Raw genomic sequence first — 21787 nt, forward strand, 5'->3', positions numbered from 1 at the left:
AGTCAACACCAGGAGCCGTTTGGGCTTGTGAGGTACCTGCTGCAGGAGAAACTGGAGAGCCTCCTACTGAACAGACAAAGCAAGACAGAAAACATACCGATGGAAAGGAAGGAAGAAATCAGTATTCAGGGTTCAGTTCTTGGGACAAGCCTTTAACAGGGCTGCTGTCATATATTCTCTGAAAATAAGATATAGTCCTGTCTCCTGGCATTGCTATTAATCACCTAAACCACACAAGATATATTAAAAGTCTGATGTTTTTCAAATGACTGTTGAGGCCAAGCAGAAGTAAAGAAGAAGAGAAAGTGAAACAGATGGGAGCAGGTAGAAGTTGCAATATGAACACCCTGATTTAAAGCTTGACAACAACTCTAGCAAGAAGCAGAGTAACTCTTACCGGGTTTTCAGTCTGGTTGATTCCAATAAGAAAGACAAGCTCAGAGAAGAAAAGGGCAGCCACCAGGTTTTTGTGGATACTGTGCAAATTGGAACGTAGTGTGCGGATCAGGACCAGCAGTATGAAGGTGATCAGCAAAGCCACCAGCGAGATGGATACGGTTGTGTAAGTGACGATCTTCAGAGGAAGCACCTCCCCATTCTGTAGAAAGACAGACTCACAGGACCTCTGGGAGTTTTTCCTTCCTTTCCCTCTGATCAAATCTACTACTCGCAATGTCAATGTTTTCATTACTACTGAGTTAATATACAGATTTGCTTTAGGACCAACAGGAGTGGACAACGCCACCTCTTAAAGTCACTCAACATGTCCAGTGTGTAGGGGCAGCACCCAGAGGGTGCACTAACCAGGTAAGAAGCTCCTTTCAGCAGACCCAATGGTGAGTGCTGTCAGTCACAGGGCAATGCACTCCTGACACACTGCAGCATCGGATTGATCCACTGACGATGCTCTGAGTCATGCTCAAAGCTCAAGCTCAAGCTCTGAATCAAAGCTTTTGAAAACCAAAGCCCTCAAAAACAAAAGCCCTCAAAAATCATGAGCCTGACATCACCCACCTCTCGTTTCGAAATGTCCATCAGGACGGCAAAGCTGGTTATATGGTTGCACTGGCAAGCAATATGGCTCTGGTTTCTGGAAAACAGCTCACATCCTCTGGCGGACCAGGCACCTGTCCCACCAATCCTGCAGGGAAAAAAGGCATTTCTGAGAGCCGTCCTCTGATCTCGCCTCACCTCCCGCTGCTATTGCTCTCCAGGGCAGCTCTTGCTCCACAACCAGAGAGGACTGTAAGTACCAAGACAGAAATATTTATAGCTGTCACCTGCCTGAAAGAGTATCATCAACTTAAAAAGCCTACAGTTGAAGTAGTTTCTGATATGACAGCTGGCTTTGCTGGCCAGATTTGGTGGGTTTGTAACAAACTGTTTTGAGTTTAAAAAAAAAAAAAAGTTTAGTTTTGGGTCACCGACCACACAAGCAATATGGGGAAGCAATTGCACAGAGCAAACTGGCTGTAACAAAGGTAAAAAATACCAAAATCACAGAGATACATGTTTTTGAGCCTTCTCTATTTCCCTAGATCTAGACACTGCTTGTAGAGCTCTTATGTGAAGTATGTTTCAGGAATAATATGATTTCGTTATAGTGTTCCTCTGAAAAGTACACAAGAAAAGGTTAAAACCAGCAAATATTTCATATCAGGAGATCTCTTGTATTAACACTGGGGAGGAACTGCTCGCTTAAAAATTCTTCCCTGTGCAGCCTTGGTTAACTCCAGTGACTTCAGAAACTATTTTGTATCAATATTAATTATTCTATTCTGAAGTTAATGAGTAACAAAAATAGTCTTGTAGTTACTGAAAGGGTTTTTAATTAGCTATGACAGGACATCCTTTTTCATTCAGCAATAAAATATTAATTAAAAAATTTTAATATAACTTTCTCTTGAAAAGTACTCTTTTTTAAAAAATGCTTTCATTACATGCAGTTTAAGAGCTGCTTTTCAACTGTGGCTGTAGGAAGACGTAACACAGACAACAATGCCATTGAAGTTGCCAGCAAATAGCTAATAGATGAATCACTTTAGAACTAATGAGTTATTCAAGCCCATACAATGTTTAAAAATTTATGAAAAAGGACTTGCCATTCCCTCATAATTGGCAGAATCATCTCTACATACAAGCAAGTACACTACTTTACATGCAGGCAAATGGAGTACTTTATTATTGCGAACGTAACAGATTTCTGTTGCTTCTTCGATCCTTTCAATGATTTAATCTCCTGAAGCTTTTGACTAGGAGGCAAACATTTCCTAGGTTAGTTTGCTCTTTTATTTCCAGCACAGGATATTGCCTTTTAATGGATTTTTCCATAGGTTTACTAGAGTTTTTGGGTTATTAGGAAACAAGTAACAGCTATTCCTCATACCCTGGGCAGACAATATCCTCTCACTATATACCTGGTTTTATGGTTGAAAATTGCATTATATATGTGATAGTTACCATATTGTGAAATCATAACATGCAGAGCATGTAGTTACCTCTCAACACATTTTCTTTTGTTTTATCCACACTCTTGAAATATCTCCAACAGGACTGTGCTGTTTCCACAGTGCCATAAACCCAACAAAACACATACAAGCATATACAGATCTTAACATTTTTCACATTTTCAACAAAAATATGTCTGTATCTTTAATTTTACTGAATACAAAAGACCCAAATGAACCATTTTCAGAATATTTCATCTTTTCCCTCACAATTCCCTCCCAGAGAGTCAAATACTCTCTCCTTATGTTCTGCTTAGGTATTATGATTGCTTCCTATCAACTGGAAAAGGTCTAAGGTCCCAAAGAAAGTATTTCCTCTCCCACCAATTTTTCACTAAAATAAATGAAAGCAAATCCACAATAGTTGATGGAATGAAAGGTAAGTTGCTTCTTATCAGTGCAACTGTCTTTGGGTTGACTTTTGATTTAAAAATTCAAGATTAAAAAATTTATAATCTTTACTCATATAGTTTTATCTGCAAAACCTCAGACCTCCTTTATACCAACATGAAGACTTGGTTTTGTAATTTTTTTACACTGGCCCTGGCATCAAGGGTGGGTGCCTGCTTGCCATGGACTCTGTCCATAGTCACTGCAGTGTAACAGGAGAAGATTCAGCCTATGTAAGAACTGAATCATCTCCTGGAGATGCTGTCCTAAAAAGAGGGCATGGGGCAATGAGAGTCCTGACTTAGGGACCTCAGACGAGTCATGAATTCAGGCATGGCATCGGACTATGCCTGTCCAGATACACATCTGTGGGCAAAAATCAGAAGCAAATACAAGGAGATTGTGGGATTTATTATTTCTGGGTGAAACTGAACCCTGCAGAAAGACATGATAGCACTGTGTTTGTTAAAAACCACATGGCTAATCCTTTGTTTGAAGAGTTATGATGATTATTTTCATTTTTCTCAGGTTGGTGGGAAATGACTACATGGCTCTATTCCACCAGAGATCAGTTGCCAGTTGAATAAACTGAGCAAAAAGGGTTTTCCTCCAGAATTATCTTCCTGGGCAGAACTTCTTTGCTACTGAGACAGTTGCCATGCACAGCCCTAAAGCAAGCAGGAGACATACGTGATGGAATGATTCCAGAAGACACAGACGGGCTTCGTTCTCTCCTCTGTTTCCAGCATGGCGTACTCCACTATGATGGGCTTTTCCACCAAGTTGGGAGGAAGCTCCCCGTCACTGTGAATGGCTGTGCTCACTACAGGTGTGTTAATAATAGGGCGATTTGGCAATCTGCAGAAGGAGAAAAATTGCACAGCGATCTGAACATTAAAATGCAAAGCACTGATTTGGTAGGTTCTGAAAATAAAAGATTCCCAGACGCTTCCAGTCAGAAAGCAAAGTAGGTAGTAGAATCTGCCTTCCACACAGCTGTGTTTCCAAAAGCTTCTGGCACTACTGACATGGTTATTCTCCCACAGTGTGCCAGAGAAGGACAAGAGACAGTACTGCAGAGACAACTGCAGCACAGATGACATTTGGTCAGTGTAAAAGCAGCTCTGTCTCCCCTGCACACTCAGAGCAAGTGGAAGAAGGGATCTGCACAATTCACAAACAGATCTGAAGTTTACCTCAAGCTCCTTCGGTCAGGATCATAGTTTTCTGGCAGGAGGAGTCCCAGGGATCGGTATATAATGACCATGGCAACAGTATGATGTGTTGAGTCATCTGGGTGTCGCTTCCTTCTCTTTGCAAAAGCACTCTCAGGGCTTAGTGCATCACTGTTCACTTTAGAGGATAATTTTTGATTTGAAGGCTTCATTGTAGGCACTGCTATGGAATTAACACAAATATTAAATTATTTCCACACAACTTCGGAGCTACCATTTAAATTGTGAATTTTGCTTTGCAAAGATACAGAAATATTACTGTTAGTTTAACTCTAGGCTTATAACACTAATGTTATATTTGATATTTTCAGTAAAATTTTAGCATATTTCATAGTTATACAGCTGATAATCAAATAACCATTGAACCATGAATAACTGTTTAGTCTAGCTAGAAAATAAGCCATTTCTAAGCTAGAAGATCCATAAGTATATAAATACTCTGTGCATGATTTAAGGAGAACATTAAAACAATATGTATGCTATTAAATTGCATGTGCCTTTGTATTTGGCAAAGCTAGTGTTATGAATACACCAACTGGTCACATGGGATTTCTCCCTGCTAATTGTGCCATATAATGAGCTCTCAATTTTGGCAGCATCTCTTAAAATTCACATTCCCTTTTTTCTTACAGAAAAGATACAAAGCACACAAGCAGGTGCCCTGTTTCTGAGGAAAAAGTCATAAAGTTGTATTAGCTTATTAATTACTATGTGTTATTTTCACAAGTGTTACTTCTTCCCCATTCGGAGGATATTCAGCCATGGTATGTGTATAATTATTGCACTTTGGGTTACCCTCTCTCTCTTCCCTTGCCCACGGTAACTTGTGGTTCCTCTCAGCAATCTCTTCAGAGACACGGGGAAGCAAGTATTTCCCCAAGTATTCTCCCTCATCACCCATGTCCCTGTGCAGCTCAAGACTTTTTATTTACTGTCTAGTTCTGATAACACAGCTCTGCTCCCAGATTTGGATTCTCCATCTCTCACACTGCCTCCCTCCATCTCTGCAGGGACTGGGGGAAGGTGGCTGCAGGGCTGCAGGCTCCAGGCAGCCGCCCCATCCTATGCTGGTGGGAACGGAGGCAGAGCATTTCTCTCGCATTGATGGGGCAGTTCGAGGGGCCGCGAGCGAGACCTGACAGGCAGGTACAGCCAGTTACGCAGCCCCCCATGATCCTGTCACTGCCGGCAGGCAAAATGCCTCAGAAGTATGCACAGCTGCTCCATCCCTAAATAATGTTCGCTTGTGTAGATGGTCGCCCTGCTCTCACCCTAGTAACACTCCGCTTCGCGAGGATTAATCATGCTCCTTGGGAGCTAGTCAAAATTGCCCTCCGAACGGCAGCAGAAGGGTTTTACCTTTCCTGTCTGAAGGTCTGAACAAAGTATCAGGGAAGACAACAGATGACTCCAGATCTTTTGGATAATCTTCTTTAATCTCATGAAATCGTGGTATTCTAGCTCCCGTGAAATTAGACTTGTCAAAGATGTCAACAGCAATAACTGGGGGAAAAAAAGTTTCCCATAAATTAACTTCACTGCTTTCAAATATGATACTGTGACAAAAGGAAACATGATTGAAAGGTTAAAATATCTGCACAATGCAGAGAAGACTTTTAAACCCCAAAAGACAAAAGTCAAATTTAATTTCTCTCAATCAATACCTTAAATGACAACCAAAAGCTCACGTGTGAGCATTGTTACATTTATCAAATTATAAATTTATTTTGCAGTGGAAAGGGATTTACAAGACAGTATCTCATACTACAAAAACACTGCTGCAAACATTGGAAATATAGAAATGGCATGTTCCAATTTCAGACTTGCTTCTTGTTGGGAAGGCTAAACCTGCTGCTTCATAAACACAGTTCTTCTACATCTGTTAAATTGCAAAGTCAGCTAAGCAAAGAAAATAACCTAGTTTTTACCTGGGACTACTCCTTAGTCTTCCAGTTCTCCTTCCTCTACCCTAGCAGTTTCTCTCTGGCTCACCTCATCAGCTCTGCCTGTTGTTTAACTGCCAAAATATTTAAAAGCAGCTGAGTTGGCTTGAACTTTCCCATTTAAGAGAAGTCATTGAGTGCCAATTTAGAAGTTCTAATAAAAGTGAGAAGCTGGAAGTCCTGGGGGTAACCCTACACCAAAAGCTGTGATCCACTGCAAGTTTCTATATGAAGAAATATCCAAGTTAAGATCTGCAAATTCCCATTCCTTTCCTAGTCTCTAAATAACTCCCAGATGAGCCATTAGGAAACTCCGTTAACACCATGTTCACCTGGAAAAACTGTTCAAAAGAAAACAGACCCCTTTCAGGCCAGAGTTGCCTCATCCTTCCCAAGCTCATGCCTCTTTACTCAGGAAGAACTGGTTGAAAAAAATCAGGATTTACAACCTGCAAGAAATTCTGGATTTGTTTTCATCTCAGTTCGGTTAAAATACTGAGCAGACTTTTTTTCTGAGTGTGAACATAGAAGTATTTTGATTCTGATAGTCCTGAATCAAAAGGTAATATTTTGTTTTGGTTTATTAAACAGAAATCAAAGTATTTCAGTTTGGCTTAGTTCAACAATAATCCTTCCCCCCTGGAGCTGATGCAGGACTTTATAACTTTGTAGCTTGACTGTCTCATGCCTTTGCTTTTTATGCCCCTGTGACTGTGGACAGGAAGCACTCTCAGGATGAAGTTTGTAGGCAAGGGGAAATTCACTTCTTACACCAATGGGTGTAGTTGGGAAAATAAGATTTTTGGCACATGAGCCCTTCTTCAGGTCTGAAATTGAAGCTGAAGCTTGAAAAGGTAATTACAAGTTCAGGCTGATAACAATTTAGACCACCTCTGAAAGAAAAAACAGACAGCACACTGCTTGGGAGGGACCTCTGAAGGTCACCCAACTCAGTCTCACCTCCCACTCAGAGAAGGACTATCACCAACATCAGATCAGCTCAGACTGTTGGTACCTGGGGACAAAATGAAATAGAGAAGGCAAGGGAGAAAAGGAGGAAAGATGCCGACCAGGCTGTGGTTGCTGTGCCTCACTTGCACATGTACCGCAGGGACACCTGTGAAGTACATCACAGTCCTGCAAGTGCAGGAGCTGCTATTTGTTGTTCAGAGGAGGCATTTACTATGACAGGTGGGGAAGGCGTCTTGGTACGTCTGATGTTTCCTTCTTGGTTTAGGCACTGACCCAGTCACAAGTGGTGCTCCCCAGGGCTCAATACTGGGGCCATTTCTGTTTAATATCTTTATCAATGATCTGGTCGAGACGATCAAGTGCACCCTTGGTAAGTTTGCAGACGATACCAAGTTGGGCGGAATTGTTAATCTGCTTGAGGGTAGGAAGGCTCTACAGAGGGATCTGGACAGGCTGGGTCGATGGGCTGAGGCCAACTGAATGAGGTTGAACAAGGCCAAGTGCCGGGTCCCGCACTTGGGTCACAACAACCCCATGCAGCGCTACAGGCTGGGGGAAGAGTGGCTGGAAAGCTGCCCGGTGGAAAAGGACGTGGGGGTGCTGGTCAACAGCTGGCTGAATATGAGCCAGCAGTGTGCCCAGGTGGCCAAGAAGGCCAACAGCATCCTGGCCCGCATCAGCAATGGTGTGGCCAGCAGGAGCAGGGAGGCGATTGTCCCCCTGTACTCGGCACTGGTGAGACCGCACCTCGAGTCCTGTGTTCAGTTTTGGGCCCCTCACTACAGGAAAGACATTGAGGTGCTGGAGCGTGTCCAGAGAAAAGCAACGAAGCTGGTGAAGGGTCTAGAGAACACCACCTATGAGGAGTGGCTGAGGGAACTGGGGTTGTTTAGCCTGGAGAAAAGGAGGCTGAGGGGAGACGTTATCGCTCCCTACAACTACCTGAGAGGAGGTTGTAGTGAGGTGGGTGTCAGTCTCTTCTCCAAAGTAACAAGTGATAAGACAAGAGGAAATAGCCTCAAGCTGCACCAGGGGAGGTTTAGATCGGATATTAGGAACAATTTCTTCACCAAAAGGGTTGTCAAGCATTGGAACAGGCTGCCCAGGGAAGTGGTTGAGTCACCATCCCTGGAGGTATTTAAAAGACTGTAGACTTGGTGCTTAGGGACATGGTTTAGTGGTGGACTTGGCAGTGTTAGGTTAATGGTTGGACTCAATGATCTTAAAGGTCTTTTCCAACCTAAATGATTCTATGATTCTAAGGATATTTTGGACCCCAAGGATTTTGCTCTGATGAATGGTTTTTGCAAGGCTGGGAGGGCAATTGAAGGCTTGGGTGGGTGATTCTGAAAAAATACTGAAAATTCTGAAAATCAGAGGTATACGATCAATAGCAGGGTTTCTTTTGTACTGTGGTAATTCTTCAAGTGGTGGTGGTGTGATTCTTTCTAAAATGGGATCTACTATGTTCAATTATACTAGGTGGTCTCAAAATGCATTACCTTTACTTGCAAACTTTGTCCTTCCGACCATCTGTACACTACTGTGGCTCAACAAAATGCCACATGGAGCAGTTGCATGGTCCAGAGGGAAAACAGATCAGACATCTCCCAGGAGGCCCCCATGGCAACGGAGAGATATGGATCAAGGCTCAATTGACTTGAAATGAATGAACTGATCAGATTAGAAAATCCAAGTATGCTGTTTCTCAGTGGGTACTACTAAAACAAATAGCTAGAACCTCTATCCAGCACATTTTTAAAGCTCTAATACAAAATGGCAGTTTTCAACACAGATACTCACTCATGTTAGTGGCAACAATGATAAAAGGTCTCATGTAAGTTTTCTTCATGTTCTGGGCCACATTGTTGAAATATTCCTCATAGTGCCTGAGCAGATGAGCCGTGCCACCCTCTGTTCGCTGAATGTGCTCCCAGTGCTCCTTATTGCTGGGGTCCAGTAGAGCACTACCCACTTTGATAATATTCTGAGAAACAAAGTACAAGCCTAAATTATGAAGCAAACAAAGCGCTGGGTTTCAAGTGAGGAATATTGAAAATGATTGGCATTACTGCCTCAGGTGAGTGTATAATGAAATATGTTAATGCAGGCATGTTCTACTGCAGCCGTATGAAAATATGCACACCAGTTACTCACCCTGAGGTTTTTTTGTTACATAAAGCAAATCCCTCCAAACTTTTTATGAGCAAAGTAAGCCAAAATTGAAGGCTGCAAGAGAACTGCCTACTTTCTTTCCCCTTTATGACAGGAACCTAGCAAGAAAAAGCAGAAGGAAAACCTAACCATGTTTTCTTCGTCTTGGAGAGATGAGAGACAAGAAAAGCAAAGCACTTGGTACCTACACTGAAGATCTCCCCCAGAGAAATCACAATAATGAGATATGTTAAAAATCAAAAGAAAGCCATAGATAGCAATATTGCTTTCTCTTTTGATTTTTTTTAACTTTGTTGATTCCTGGATAACTAGGACAAATTACATAGTGAACAATGACAAAAGCGAATATTAACTTGCATATACAAACTTGAAAATACATAGGAAAACTTAAATTGTGTTGTTCTCCCCCCATTTTTATGTTGCTTGCAAATGGTGTTAAAAAGGAAGTTCTGGCTGAGGACCTGGCCCTTCTGCCCTTTCTTACAAGAACATGCAAAGGGGCCCTCAGGCTGAATGGAAGAAGACCCCAAAAAAGAGTGTTAAATGTCTTAAATGGGAAAGGTGCTAATAAGTTTTTAATCTTGCTGTACGTATGAACTACACTGTTGTGTCAAAACATAATTCCTAAGTAAGATAAAATTTGCACAAATGATGGTAGGAATTAATCACCTCAAGCTCGGAAATAGCCAAGACAAGTATTTAGGCTTCATTAGAAGCAGATGGGGAAGATGGTGTATTCTCTAAGTATTGTCTGAGGTTGCAAGCATGTATTTGAGATAAAAGAGGCTGCCATTATGACTACCTTTATCTAGGGTGAGAAGCACTACATGGTTCTCCAGGAACGCAGGAGACACATGCTGTACTTGGTACCAGGCCTCCTTGGTGTTTTTGAATGTTATTTATGTTGTTTTATTACCTATTTTTCAGGCTTCTGCCTGAGACTATATAAAAAAAAATTCCTTGTGTCCTTGTGCTCCCTCAGCCTAGGATGTTATCTCCTTTTTCCATGAGCTTTACTGATTAGTTTTCAAATTCCTGACCTATCCTAAAAATATTTAGGGAGTTCTTGAAAACATCACCTATATGAGTTTCAGTGCCAAGTGCAGAGAATAATAAATTAAAGCAGAGGTTTCCAAATCAATTTTTTTTTGCTTATTGTTCTTATTTTTACTTAACAAAATATGCTAAAACCAAAATTCCTTCTCAAGATCTGAATGGGGGAATTCATTCACTCCACAGCCTGCAGGTACAAGTTTGTCAGCACAGTGTCTCCTTAGGAAATGAAACACTGAATCTCTTAAAATCTGGTGCACCTGAAAAGTTACACGTTTCAGAAGTTCTCTGCTCTCTGTTGACTGTACAGCCCAAGACTGAAGAATTTTCTCAGCCACATTTCCTCCTGCTCCCACCTCCCTAGGAAATTCCTCTCCTGGTGCAGTTTGGCCTTGCACAGGGTCTCCAGGTTCACCCCAAAGTCTGCCTGGCCTGGCTGGTCCTCCCAGAGTACTGTGAGCAGCAAGCTGGGTGTAGAACACCTTCAAAGGGAGCCAGACCACCTTTGGCCAGCACAGAGTCCAGTCTTGGCCCATGGAGGGTTTGTTCCAGCATCCGTACGCTGGTGCCCAAGCTCTGGGCTCAGCTAGCACAGGTCCAGTAGGATGTTTTAGCCTGGACTCTGTGCTGTGCCATGGTTAGGATCTTGGAAATACAACTGACAAGTGTGGACAGCAGTACTCTACAGCACACATGGCAATGAGGAGACCTCTATGAGCCTGACATCAGTCATCCAACCTTCACATTTTCAGACCACAGAAAATGCCCAACTTCCTCCACATCTAACATTTTTTCACCACAGCTATGTGTTTCCCCCAGACAGGGAGGGTGCTACAGCTTGTTCTCTAGACCTGGTCAGGTCTTTGGTAATAACTGGGTCTTTCATGAATGCTCTGACTAGCAGAAGCCTTCTGGCACACGTTTTTTTATCTGTCTGCATCACTTAAAATATCAATACAGCATGGAGTGTCTTTCAATGTACCAAATCTTTAATAAACATGACTCGAGTGTTTCCAAACTGGATTATAAGAAACCTTCAGAGTCAGTAACTGGCTCAGAGTTAGTTCACTGCACATTTAAATGAAAATGATCACTTCAGGCAGGTTTTCCAACAAAACTGAATATGGTATACAAAACTATTTTGCCCAGGAATAACACATCAGCGTGATTATTTTTTCATTTGGGGAATTTTGCTTTTGGTTGTTACTATGATGATATTTATTATAACAACACTTTCTATGGTATTTGTATTACACATACATATGTGTGCATACACACATGCATAAACAACTTTGATTCTAAATTGAGAAGACTGACTCATTTGTGAAACGGATTAAGCAATTACATGATACTCACTCCATCTTGGTCAAAGACAAATTTAATTATCCATTGCCATAAAACTTTTAAGGGGAAGTGTAAAGGCTCAGCACAGTATATAGTATCTCTCTTACTTCATTGAATTCCACATCCCTTGTGGCTGCCAAGTCAAACCCTTGCTGCTGGCTCTCATACTGGAGGACCCGGATCATCATCTGGTAAGCTGTCCTCACATCGTTGCCATATAAGCTGTGTGTGTGTTTGGTGGCATTCTGCAGCACTCTCACGATCCGTATGGTTTTGTCTCCATCCAGCTTGGTCTCATTGTGGTGTAACTTCTCATTCTGAATCAGAGACAAGAAGGAAGAAAAACCCCAATGATGTATCTTTTTTTTTTCATTCTAGTTACAAATACAATCATCATTTAGAGATTTTTGGCATAAGGGAGTTGTGTGATCAAAATGGTGTTTGGCTTGAGAAAGGGTTGACAGGACAGCTCAATGGAAAATGTAACTGAGAGCCAGAAAAGCACAAGGGTCCTGATGGGAAATGAAGGGGTTCAAGGACTCAGTCAAAAGATGGAGTGCAGGGATATCAAACTGGAGTCTGGGTTGATGATCATTTACAAAATAAAGGCAAAAATGAGAAAACACAGCTTACCATGATTTTTAGATCAACAAAAGTGCTAGTGGTGCAGTTGAAAAGCTCAGGGGGCAGCCAGCCCTTCTCAATGTTACAATGGCGAACCGCATTTCCTGAAGGAAACAAGGTTAATGGTAAATGGTAAATAATGTTCTGAACTGTGCTGGGTAAATCTTCATAGATTTCAAATATCCTAGACTTTCAGATTTCCTACCTTTTCAAGTTTCTTAGAGCTATGCAAGAGAGAAAAGTTAAAGATTACTAATCTTCATGAATCGTTTTCCTCAGGCTTTAGAGAAGAGTTAGGCAAGCTTCAAGATCTGCCCAATTGCTCTCAGCCTCACTGCCTTAATGTTCTCAATGAATTCAGCGACTTATTTATACCAAATATGAGAAAGACTGTACACTTCCTAAATGTTTCTGAAAACATCCCTGCTCAGATTTCTGTGCGACAGCCTATATAGGAAGACATCCTGGAAAACGTTGTCTTCATGTCAAAACATGCTAGCACCTTTGCATGCGGCATGTGGTAAACACTTCAGCCAACACGTATAATTGCCTTTTGCCGCTTCTGAATGCTCTGTGAGCAGCTTACTGCTTAATTTAGCCAATTATTTTGTACTATTTGTAAAATCATTTTAAAACGTGATTCTTGGCTGTGGATACTTCACAGTGAATTGCCAAGTTATCAAATGTAAAATTTACATTGTGCTAGTTAACTTGCACATAACATATTGCATGTGCCTCAGCCATTTAATTACTAATATCTAAATAAGAATTATAATTAATGTAACAATATCTAATTACATTACTTCTCTTCCATGATTAGGTGAATACAATTAAGCCTCAGGTTCTTAGTCTGAATATTCATTATTATAAAGTTTACTTTTTTTGAATGTTCTGTAAAATTCACTTGAAACATGCAATTCCAGTGAGTACCCTTGCCTTTTAGCCTATTTGCTAGAAAGGACACTTGGGTCAACCACAAGAACAGTGCAGAGAACTTATTTTAATTCAACTTTATACTGTTTAATAATGTACATATTCTTCACTTAAAAAAATAATAATCAATTCTATCTCCTAAAATCCTCAGAACAGGAGCTTGGTTGACCACAAATCTTCTGCACACCTACAGGCAGTGACCTCCCCTCAGTAATATTTGGGGAAGTCACATACCATTTATAACTCATTGACCCTGAGGGGCACTCGCAGCAGAGAGTTACCAGGCCCAGAAATGAGACAGAGGTTTCACTTCCCGCAGAACAGCCTTCGGAAAAGATTGTGAACTCCGTTGTCAAAAATCTGATAAATGTTTTCAGGGACATGCATGAAAAAGCAGGTTGTCATTTGCTTGCTGTACAAAACAACACAGCTCACATGCTTTATAAAATGCGTTTTTCAGCTCCCTGACTTATGGGTTAGAGAAAGGATATTGGGTGGAAAAATGTGAGTTCTGTTGTAACTCTGAACTTTATTAGCCTGCAACGCTAGTAAAGCAATCATCAGGTAAACAATTTTCCTCATTTCATCTTTGCCCAGAGGAGCTGTATCGCTAAAGAACAGGTACAAATCACTAGAAACTAGAAGTAACATGTGTAAGAATTGCTTGATAAACATGAAATAGAAAACTGGAATGTGCTTTTTTGAAAAGACAGATACAGAATTTCTGTTCTTTTTATGTTTACCTGCTGCACTTTTGTATTTATTTACTGCTACTATTCCAAATGTATTTTAACAGTTCTTGAGTTTCAGCTAGCTAAACTTTTCTGCTTGTGATATGCATGAGCTATGCTGTAATCTCCAGACCCAATGAATTAATGCCATTCCCTATGTACACTTTTTTTTTTCCTCTTATTTTCCCCCTCAGACAGGCATGTAGATAAAGTAGTTAATGTTTTACCCAGGGAACTTACCCACTGATCCCTTAGGACATGGCACAGCAGCTGGCTGGCCAAACTTGGTCTGTGGCCACCAAATACCAGCCTCGAAAGCTTTGGGACAGCCATTATAAATTACTGAAAGCAGAAAAAGAAATGATGCAATTTTTCTGACAAGATAAAAATCACAACAAGGAGATATTTCAACCCGCCTGAAGGACCTTCCTGTAATTCCCAAGCTCTGTCAGGATACCCATCCTCTGCAGCGCCTTCTAAGCTGTAACCCATCAGCTGCTCCTTATCCAGCAGTGCAGGCAGACAGGTACAGGCAGAAGAGAGCTCAGGATGATTATGGGGCTCTGGATTTTGGCTCTGCCTATCTCTGGTGGCTCCTTTATTGTGGGAAAATGTTTCTCCTTCGTTTCACCCACACTCTGGCGAGAAGGCTGTTGCAGCAGCTTTGTGCTGATCACAGGAGGAGGGTGGGTGAGTGAGAGGAAAGGCAGGATGGGCAGGATGGGGAAGAAAGGCAGGGATCACGAGGCGCGTGGCACAGCCGCGGTGGGCTGCGAGAAGGCGAGAGGGCTCTCGCCGGCCTCCAGCTGCAGCACAGCAGTACAATGCTGCACTACCAGATGAACTCAGGTTTCAAGTAAAATTGGGATTAGCGTTTTGCTCTCCTCCCTAAGCTTGCTATATTTCCATTTGATGAAAATTAAAGAAATAGGAGCTTTTTTATTCTTCCCCAGCCACCGTGAGTCATACCGGCACAGACTTAGGAGGAGGGGTGCACGTTTAGGCTGCTGCAGCTCCCACTGCCCCTGCTGGAGCCAGCCCGCCAGGCTCACACGTGCCCCGGGATGCAGCTGCGTGCCCACCGCTGCGCACCCCCCACCCGCCCGCTGCTAGCAGCCCTGCTCCTGAGACCACAGCCCGCCTGACCGGCAGCGCGTGCTGGACAGGAGGTACCTTCACAGCCCTTCATGGTGACTTCAGCGAAGGGGTTGTCGCAGCGGTTACACTGCCGCCCTATGACGCCAGGTTTGCAAGGACACTGTCCTGTCTCCATGTCACAGGCGCGTGTGTGGGAGCCGGACGGGAAGCAGTCGCAGGGGTAGCAGGTGTCACTGCTCTGGGGCCTGTAGTAATTTGCCTGGAAAAACCAAAACGATAGACACAAGGTGTCTGACTTATATTCCAAATTGCTCGCGCTTCTGAAATCCTGCACTAGCAGCATGTGCATCACGAAAGGGCTGATTTTGAAAAGCACAGGATAATAACAATATTACTTTTAACGGAAAATGGAATAACTATGGGAAGTGTGCTGTTGGCCCAGGCAACGCACAGAGGCAGAGCTGAGCGCTGCGGGGGATGGCTGGGCTGCCCTGTGCCACAGAGACCCAGGGTTTGGACCACCATGTGCAGTGGGGGCGGAGGGCCCACGTTACTCCTCCTGTACTTGCTGCCAGCGCCCAGCAAATGTATTCTTGGAGGATCTTTAGTTTCCTCTGCTTTGCAATTCTACTCCTGTATGGCACTAACAAGCCAGTAAGGAAACGAACTTCCTGCACTGTCCATTTGTTTTTCATGTACAGGGTGGAGAGCAACCAATGATCACGTATTCAAATCGCATCCGTAAATGCTTTTGATCTGAGGCGTTACGCGATTGCACAAGAGCATGGTGCTGGCACCCCACTGACTTGATTTAACGCAACAGTTGCTGTGTGTCCTGCTGGCATTTCAGAAAGGAGTTCGGGGCCAGATTCACTGCCGCTGGTCTGCACAGGCCCAGCTCCTCTGATGTCATTCAAACCTATTGTAAAACCTATTGTGAGAAGTCCTTTGTAGAAACTTCAGGAGGGAGGCACCTCCCCTCCCGTGTCCTCTGTCTGCCCACAGCAAATTCCTCTTAAACTCCACAGAGCTGGCACTGAGGAAAGCATTTAGCCTCTTTATTATTTACCTCTCTCCAGCTGCTAGGCCTTTTGCTGGCCATTGCACAGGGGAGAGCTTCACCCAGCTAGCCTGAGCTGTTTCATGGCTATTACTCACTTGTGATACACAAACCACCACCAGCACTCCTCTGCACCCCGGTCTGATCTCCCCTGATAATCCAGGCTGCACTTCAGAGAGATCAGAGCCAGGCTTTCATCCTCTCAGTTTTGCCTTCCAAATGCAAGTAAGATAAGAGCTGCACAGTATGATTTTGTGAAGGGCGGTGCCAGCAAAATATTTTAGGTAAAGTTTTAACTACACTGAGCACATATACATATGATACAAAGCACAAGCGTGTGTACTTTGCCTCAGATATTCACTTATATTTACTTTTTAAACTAAAGAAATTTTGACTTAAGACTGGTTTCTTTTGCTTACCTTGCAGTGGCATTCTCCATTGGTCTTATTGCAGTCAGAATCAAACCCTTTACTAGTCTCACAATTACATGGGCCACAGATGGGATTTCCCCACCAGCCTCTGGGACAAGGCAGGTCAATCCTATGAAAGAAAATCAAATGGAAAGAAAGTTCTTTTAAGTTTCCTCTTAAAAGACGGGACAGAACTGCTTTGGGCCAAATCTGCACTCAACTCCCATCAGCTTATAGAGTATAATATATCTCACTGCAGCAGTCAGCAATACATATATAAATACATATACATTATAATAAAAGAAAATGAAGAGTATCAGTGCCATGAAACCCTAGAGGGAATGCTTCTCTAAATGTTTTCAAGACCGACTCATCTTTAAAAGGAGTGTATATCTGTATGAGCAAATGAAGTGCCCCTTCCTCTGGGAGAGGGTGATGGGGCCCCAGGCTGCCTAATGGAAATGGTCCCAGTTCCACCAGCCCCAGTCCCCCGCTGCGGTAAGCGCTGGCTGGGGCAGGCTGGACAGCTTGTGTTGAGCTGTGCTAGCACTTCAACGGCTCGGGCAACTGCAGGCAGTGCTGAGCCCGTGCCCTGGTTTACCTACTGCCACAAACAGCTTTGGGGTACAGCTCCCCAGTACTTTATATCCCACTCCCCTATCCCTATGGGTTCCTGTCCCAGATGTGCCATGGGCAGCAGTGCTTGTCCAACCTGTGGGGGCACCAGCTCAGGTGCAAAGCTGGCTGCAAGCTCACCCTACAAAGAAAAGTCACTACTTTCAGCCAACCTGGCTTTCTCAGCCAGCTCACCGCAGGGTCTGAAAAGCCCTGGTCTGCCACAGGGGAGGAGGAGGAGGACACATGTGGTTGGGAACATGGAAGAGGGAAAGGTGGCAGCTTTGATGCAGACTATGAATCAAAGACTATGATTCAGACTATGAATGGAGCAGCGCAGCTCTCTGGAGGCTGTGCAGCAACCCAAATGCCACCCCTGCTGAAGGATAACCCTCAGTTTTGTTGGTTCTGTTTCTTCTGGGTGAGCTTCTGAGCAGGTTTGTCCCACAGATCCCCCAACACTAGTGCTGGCAAGGAGAGCGCTGGGAAGGGCAGTGACCAGGGTCTCTGCTAGCTAGAAGTCTTCGTCAAGCAATAGCCTGAAGGATGACACCACTGAGTCTGATCAGCATAACGCACAAGGAATCCCCTCCCTGCTGCTCATGTTAGGAAAGCAAAGCTCTTTGCCATCTGTTTCAAAGACCACGCAGAATTTTGTTCATGGTAATTGCCATGTTTGTACTTCTATGTTTTAGAATATGAAAAACCACAATGCTGCACTTGACATGATGTCAGCAGATAATGACAAGGGACAACGTCTCTGCGTTGCTAATCCAGAGGAATGAAAGATGAATCTGGCAACAGCACGGCTAACATTTGCAAGACCACACAACAAAAGGCGGAGGAAGAAGCTTGCTGTTTTCAAAGGGATGGAAACATCACATGAGCTATTCCTAAACGGGCAGACAAATGCACTTCATTTGCACATCATGAATGGCCCATATTACAGTAAATCAAAGTGCCGCCTCTGGGATAAGGCCGGTTGCTGAATGCTTATCTGAGACCAGGAAGCCAGTGACGAGGGAATCAGCACGTTTCTCCCACACAGCAACAAGACACAGGCCTCCCAGACTGTCCAGAAGAGATGGCTTTTTGCCAGCCCAGGGACTGGACCCAAACTGCAAAGCTATTTTTTTCTGGTCACAGGCCACCTAACTGAGCGCATCGCTCTGTGTGTGTGCGCGTGCTGGGGGAGCTGAAGGAGAGACGCAGAGCAAACTCAGGCCAAGGCCACCACAAGGTACAGGTCAGCTGCAGCGCCGTGTAACATGGCTGAGACCCTGAGATGCTGATGAAGAAAAGTGGCCTCTGAGTATATGGAAGTTTGCCTGGTCTCTAGGAAGAGAGTTTAGTAGTGCCCAAGGGCAGGGAGCCTGCAAATACCATCCACTATGAACACTCAAATTTTAACAGGAAAGCTAACTGAAGCAGAAAAGGAAGTGGGAGGACTGCTGCCTTAGGAGAAGAGTTACCTGGAAGGATCAAGAAACCAAGAACAAAAATAATTCTCTTACTTGCTCTCGCAGTACTGTCCATAGTAGCTTTGTCCACATTCACAGGTGTAGCCATGGGATGAGCTAGGTTTGTGCACGCACGTGGAGACATGCTCACATGGGTTCAAGTTACATACATCAACACAGTCTCTTCCAAAGTACCCTGGGGAGACAAGGTCATAAAATTACAGCAACCATTGTAATTTACGATTTGCATGTCTCCAAAAGACCATCTATTTTAAACTTATACACTAATAACACATCTTCAATAATCAGTAGATCCTCCCTGAGATACTGTCAGAAAGAAGGTACTCTTTTCCCTCTCAGCAAAAAAAGATAGTGGGCTGTTCTTTTTGACAGTCTGTTAACATGCTTGAGGCACCCTTGTGCCATTGGTTCCCAGTTTTATATTCAGGGCATGTGTTACAAATAGTTCTGTATTCTCTCCCTGCATGTATGGGAGGTGACTGTGCTGGGTGCTGACAGCATGTGCCGGCTACACGCACCAAAACAGAGAAAACATTCAAAGTATCCCGATTAGGATGCAGGGTGTGAGACTGAAATTCAACAGCAGAAAAGGCTGGGAAAGAAAAAGAAAACAGACAAAAAGAAAAGGGGAGGTGCACAGAAAAAGCCCTTTGGACCAGAGACTGTCTTTCTGTTTGGTTGATACGTTGCCTAGAACAAATGATCCTTAGTCCATGACTGCAGTTTCAAGGGTGCTACAGTAAGACTGAGAAAGATAATACTGATTGGAAGAGGAAGAATCAGAAGCTGAGCACTTTGCAAGCATGCTGCTGCTGCCACTGCTCCTACTCTGATGAGCACGTGAATATGTGATCCAGCTCCTGGATGAGTGCATGGGATGGTCACTGGGTTACCTGGGTCACAGACGCAGGAGTAGCTGTCCCAGTCATCACTGCAGTAGCTGTGCTGCGGACACGGATTGGAATCACAGGGGTTATCCACTTCACAACCCTCCTTCACATTGATCTTGATAGCCTGTTTCATGTTGAGTGTAGCTATATTTGTAGATGTCTCTCCCATTCTTACTCCCTGGTGACAAAAGACAATTATTTTCAAATTAGAGTCTTCATTCACAAGACAGTACTATGTGTTTCACTACTTCCATTAATCCATGAGGTTATGTTTTAAAGAAACATCACCTGATGAGCCAAACCCAGATTTTTTTTCTAATGCTGTTCCCCTGTGAGACCAGATTTGTACCTGGGAAAGTGGGTGGACTTTAATATTTTGATTCTTAGATATTTTGATGGAGGAAACAGAAATGTTTGGCCACAGATGAAAAAGAAAACCCCATATTTTCACATGGGTATTTTATTAAAAGTTCAAAGTTTGTTGCTACACTTTTCATTTTATACCTGCATACAGCCATAAAATCCCTGCTGAACAGAGACTTGGTCTCCAGAGACACCTCCCACAATGATGCTTTTCATTTTCAGTCCAGGTAGTTGATTTCCAATCTGCACAGTGCTCTGTTGAGGAAAAGGACAGTTGATAAGAAGCACTATTATCCTCTGTGACACAGACAGCCTACTTTCTGTAGTGATGGAGTCAAGCAGTAGCTGACAGTAGATTACAGAAAAAATATCAAAGCAGTGAGGAGCCAGACATCTGAATGTGGCTTTTTACAGACTTGTTCATAAGATATCTTATCACTAGGTGTAAAACATTAATATAACTTCATTAGGCACAAATTGTTGCAGGACATGGCTCACAGCATAAGTATTTGACCACAGTTCTTTATCCTACTTTCTCCTAAAAACATTTCTGTAGTGCTTAGCGACAAAGTTATGATGCTGCCTTACCTGGTACATCCCATAGTCCAAGGACATGACAGCGAGGTACTTGATGTCTTTACCATCTTTAGCACTCTTCAGCTCTATTAATAAATGATGCCATTCCCCATCACTGACTCGCAACTGGCTCATCTTCAAACTAGCAACCTGGCTCAGGCCACTGTACACTTCGAACTGCACGTAGTTGTTGAGTATCTGTTGAAAAAAATATCATGTCTATTTTTTGCTACGTATTTGTATTTGATGCGGAAGGGGGCAGAGGGCAAGATAGTAATGTTTCCTAAGACAACCCAAAAGGGTAAAAAGCTCAAATAATAAAGAAGGGAACACTTGCAATAACTCCTCATATAACTTTGGACATTCAGACTCTAACTTACCCTACTGGCAAAAAACTCCCAAACCAATCACAAGGCACATTTTTTGCATCTATATTAATGCACACTACTACCTCTGTTTAAAAAAAAAATCTTAAATCAACGAATCTGAACTTTACAATGATCTTTTGAGCACTGATCTTTTGATCTCTGTAAAAGGCTGAAGAAATCATTTGTATTTATTGATGTGCATTTAGCTGGGCAGATGAAGCTATGTAGTTCATGTGGCCATATCCACTGATGGGGAGAAATTCTTAATTCTTTTCTAATCAAAGGCAGCCACATTTTTACCTGAATGTTGATCTTGGATGCAGCCCCTGCATTGGCTTGCATTAACATGCCATTGACTTTCCGGGTTCGGAACATCAGCCCGATGTACCATGGCACAGAGATGGTAATGTCAAGGTCACTCCAAATGATAATACTTTCACCACTGAAACGCTGAGGAGAAGGCATTGCTGTAAATCAAAAGACAGGAGAGAAAGAGTTGATATCCTTCAGGACAAAGGTTAAGAGGAGAAATGACGCTATGTCGTGGAGATGGCACAAGGTAGCTAGTCCCTCTTCCACTGAGATATTTTTAAACTGCTATGGTGTAAGAGCCACTTTAGGCAAGTTACTGTGAAGCAGCTGATAACACTGTAAATTCACAACCTACCCTTGTTGAGGGGTGGGCACCTTGCTTTGCTGCTTGCACTCAAAGGCAGCACCTCCACACCGCTATGGCATTACACAGGTGAGAGATGTTCCTAGAAAGCTAAGCTCAGGATTTCTACTGATACAGTTCTGCTGATGAGTGGGTGGACTGAGCAGGAAGTATGAGGGCAACAGTTGCTGCAGATGTTTTCAACATATCCTTGATTACCTGCTTCTAATTAACAGATTAAACACAGAGGAAAAGACTGGGAGGCAACAGGAAATATTAATTCATAAATACTCCAGGCCCAGATTATTCAGCTGTTTCAGCTACGCAGCCTTTTCACAGGGAGAAAGTTTGTGTGGAATTGCCT

The 21787-nt window shown here is 43.1% G+C and overlaps 1 protein-coding gene across 1 annotated transcript in view; it reads right to left on the minus strand.

The window, feature by feature from the left end:
• CELSR1 (cadherin EGF LAG seven-pass G-type receptor 1) overlaps positions 1–21787 on the minus strand; it is a 177953-nt gene that overhangs the window by 25322 nt on the left and 130844 nt on the right. Inside the window, exons 9-24 of the mRNA XM_049813922.1 lie at positions 21069–21235; positions 20413–20598; positions 19966–20079; positions 19465–19639; positions 18605–18746; positions 16485–16605; positions 15081–15264; positions 14148–14249; positions 12253–12347; positions 11727–11936; positions 8851–9034; positions 5492–5635; positions 4094–4295; positions 3588–3755; positions 1015–1141; positions 398–598 (exon numbers count right to left, since the gene is read on the minus strand). Coding sequence (XP_049669879.1) covers positions 398–598; positions 1015–1141; positions 3588–3755; positions 4094–4295; positions 5492–5635; positions 8851–9034; positions 11727–11936; positions 12253–12347; positions 14148–14249; positions 15081–15264; positions 16485–16605; positions 18605–18746; positions 19465–19639; positions 19966–20079; positions 20413–20598; positions 21069–21235 — 2522 coding nt within the window. The remainder of the gene's footprint in view (positions 1–397; positions 599–1014; positions 1142–3587; positions 3756–4093; positions 4296–5491; positions 5636–8850; positions 9035–11726; positions 11937–12252; positions 12348–14147; positions 14250–15080; positions 15265–16484; positions 16606–18604; positions 18747–19464; positions 19640–19965; positions 20080–20412; positions 20599–21068; positions 21236–21787) is intronic.

Source organism: Accipiter gentilis, chromosome 11 (assembly GCF_929443795.1).
Source record: "Accipiter gentilis chromosome 11, bAccGen1.1, whole genome shotgun sequence".
Classification (NCBI taxonomy): domain Eukaryota; kingdom Metazoa; phylum Chordata; class Aves; order Accipitriformes; family Accipitridae; genus Astur; species Astur gentilis.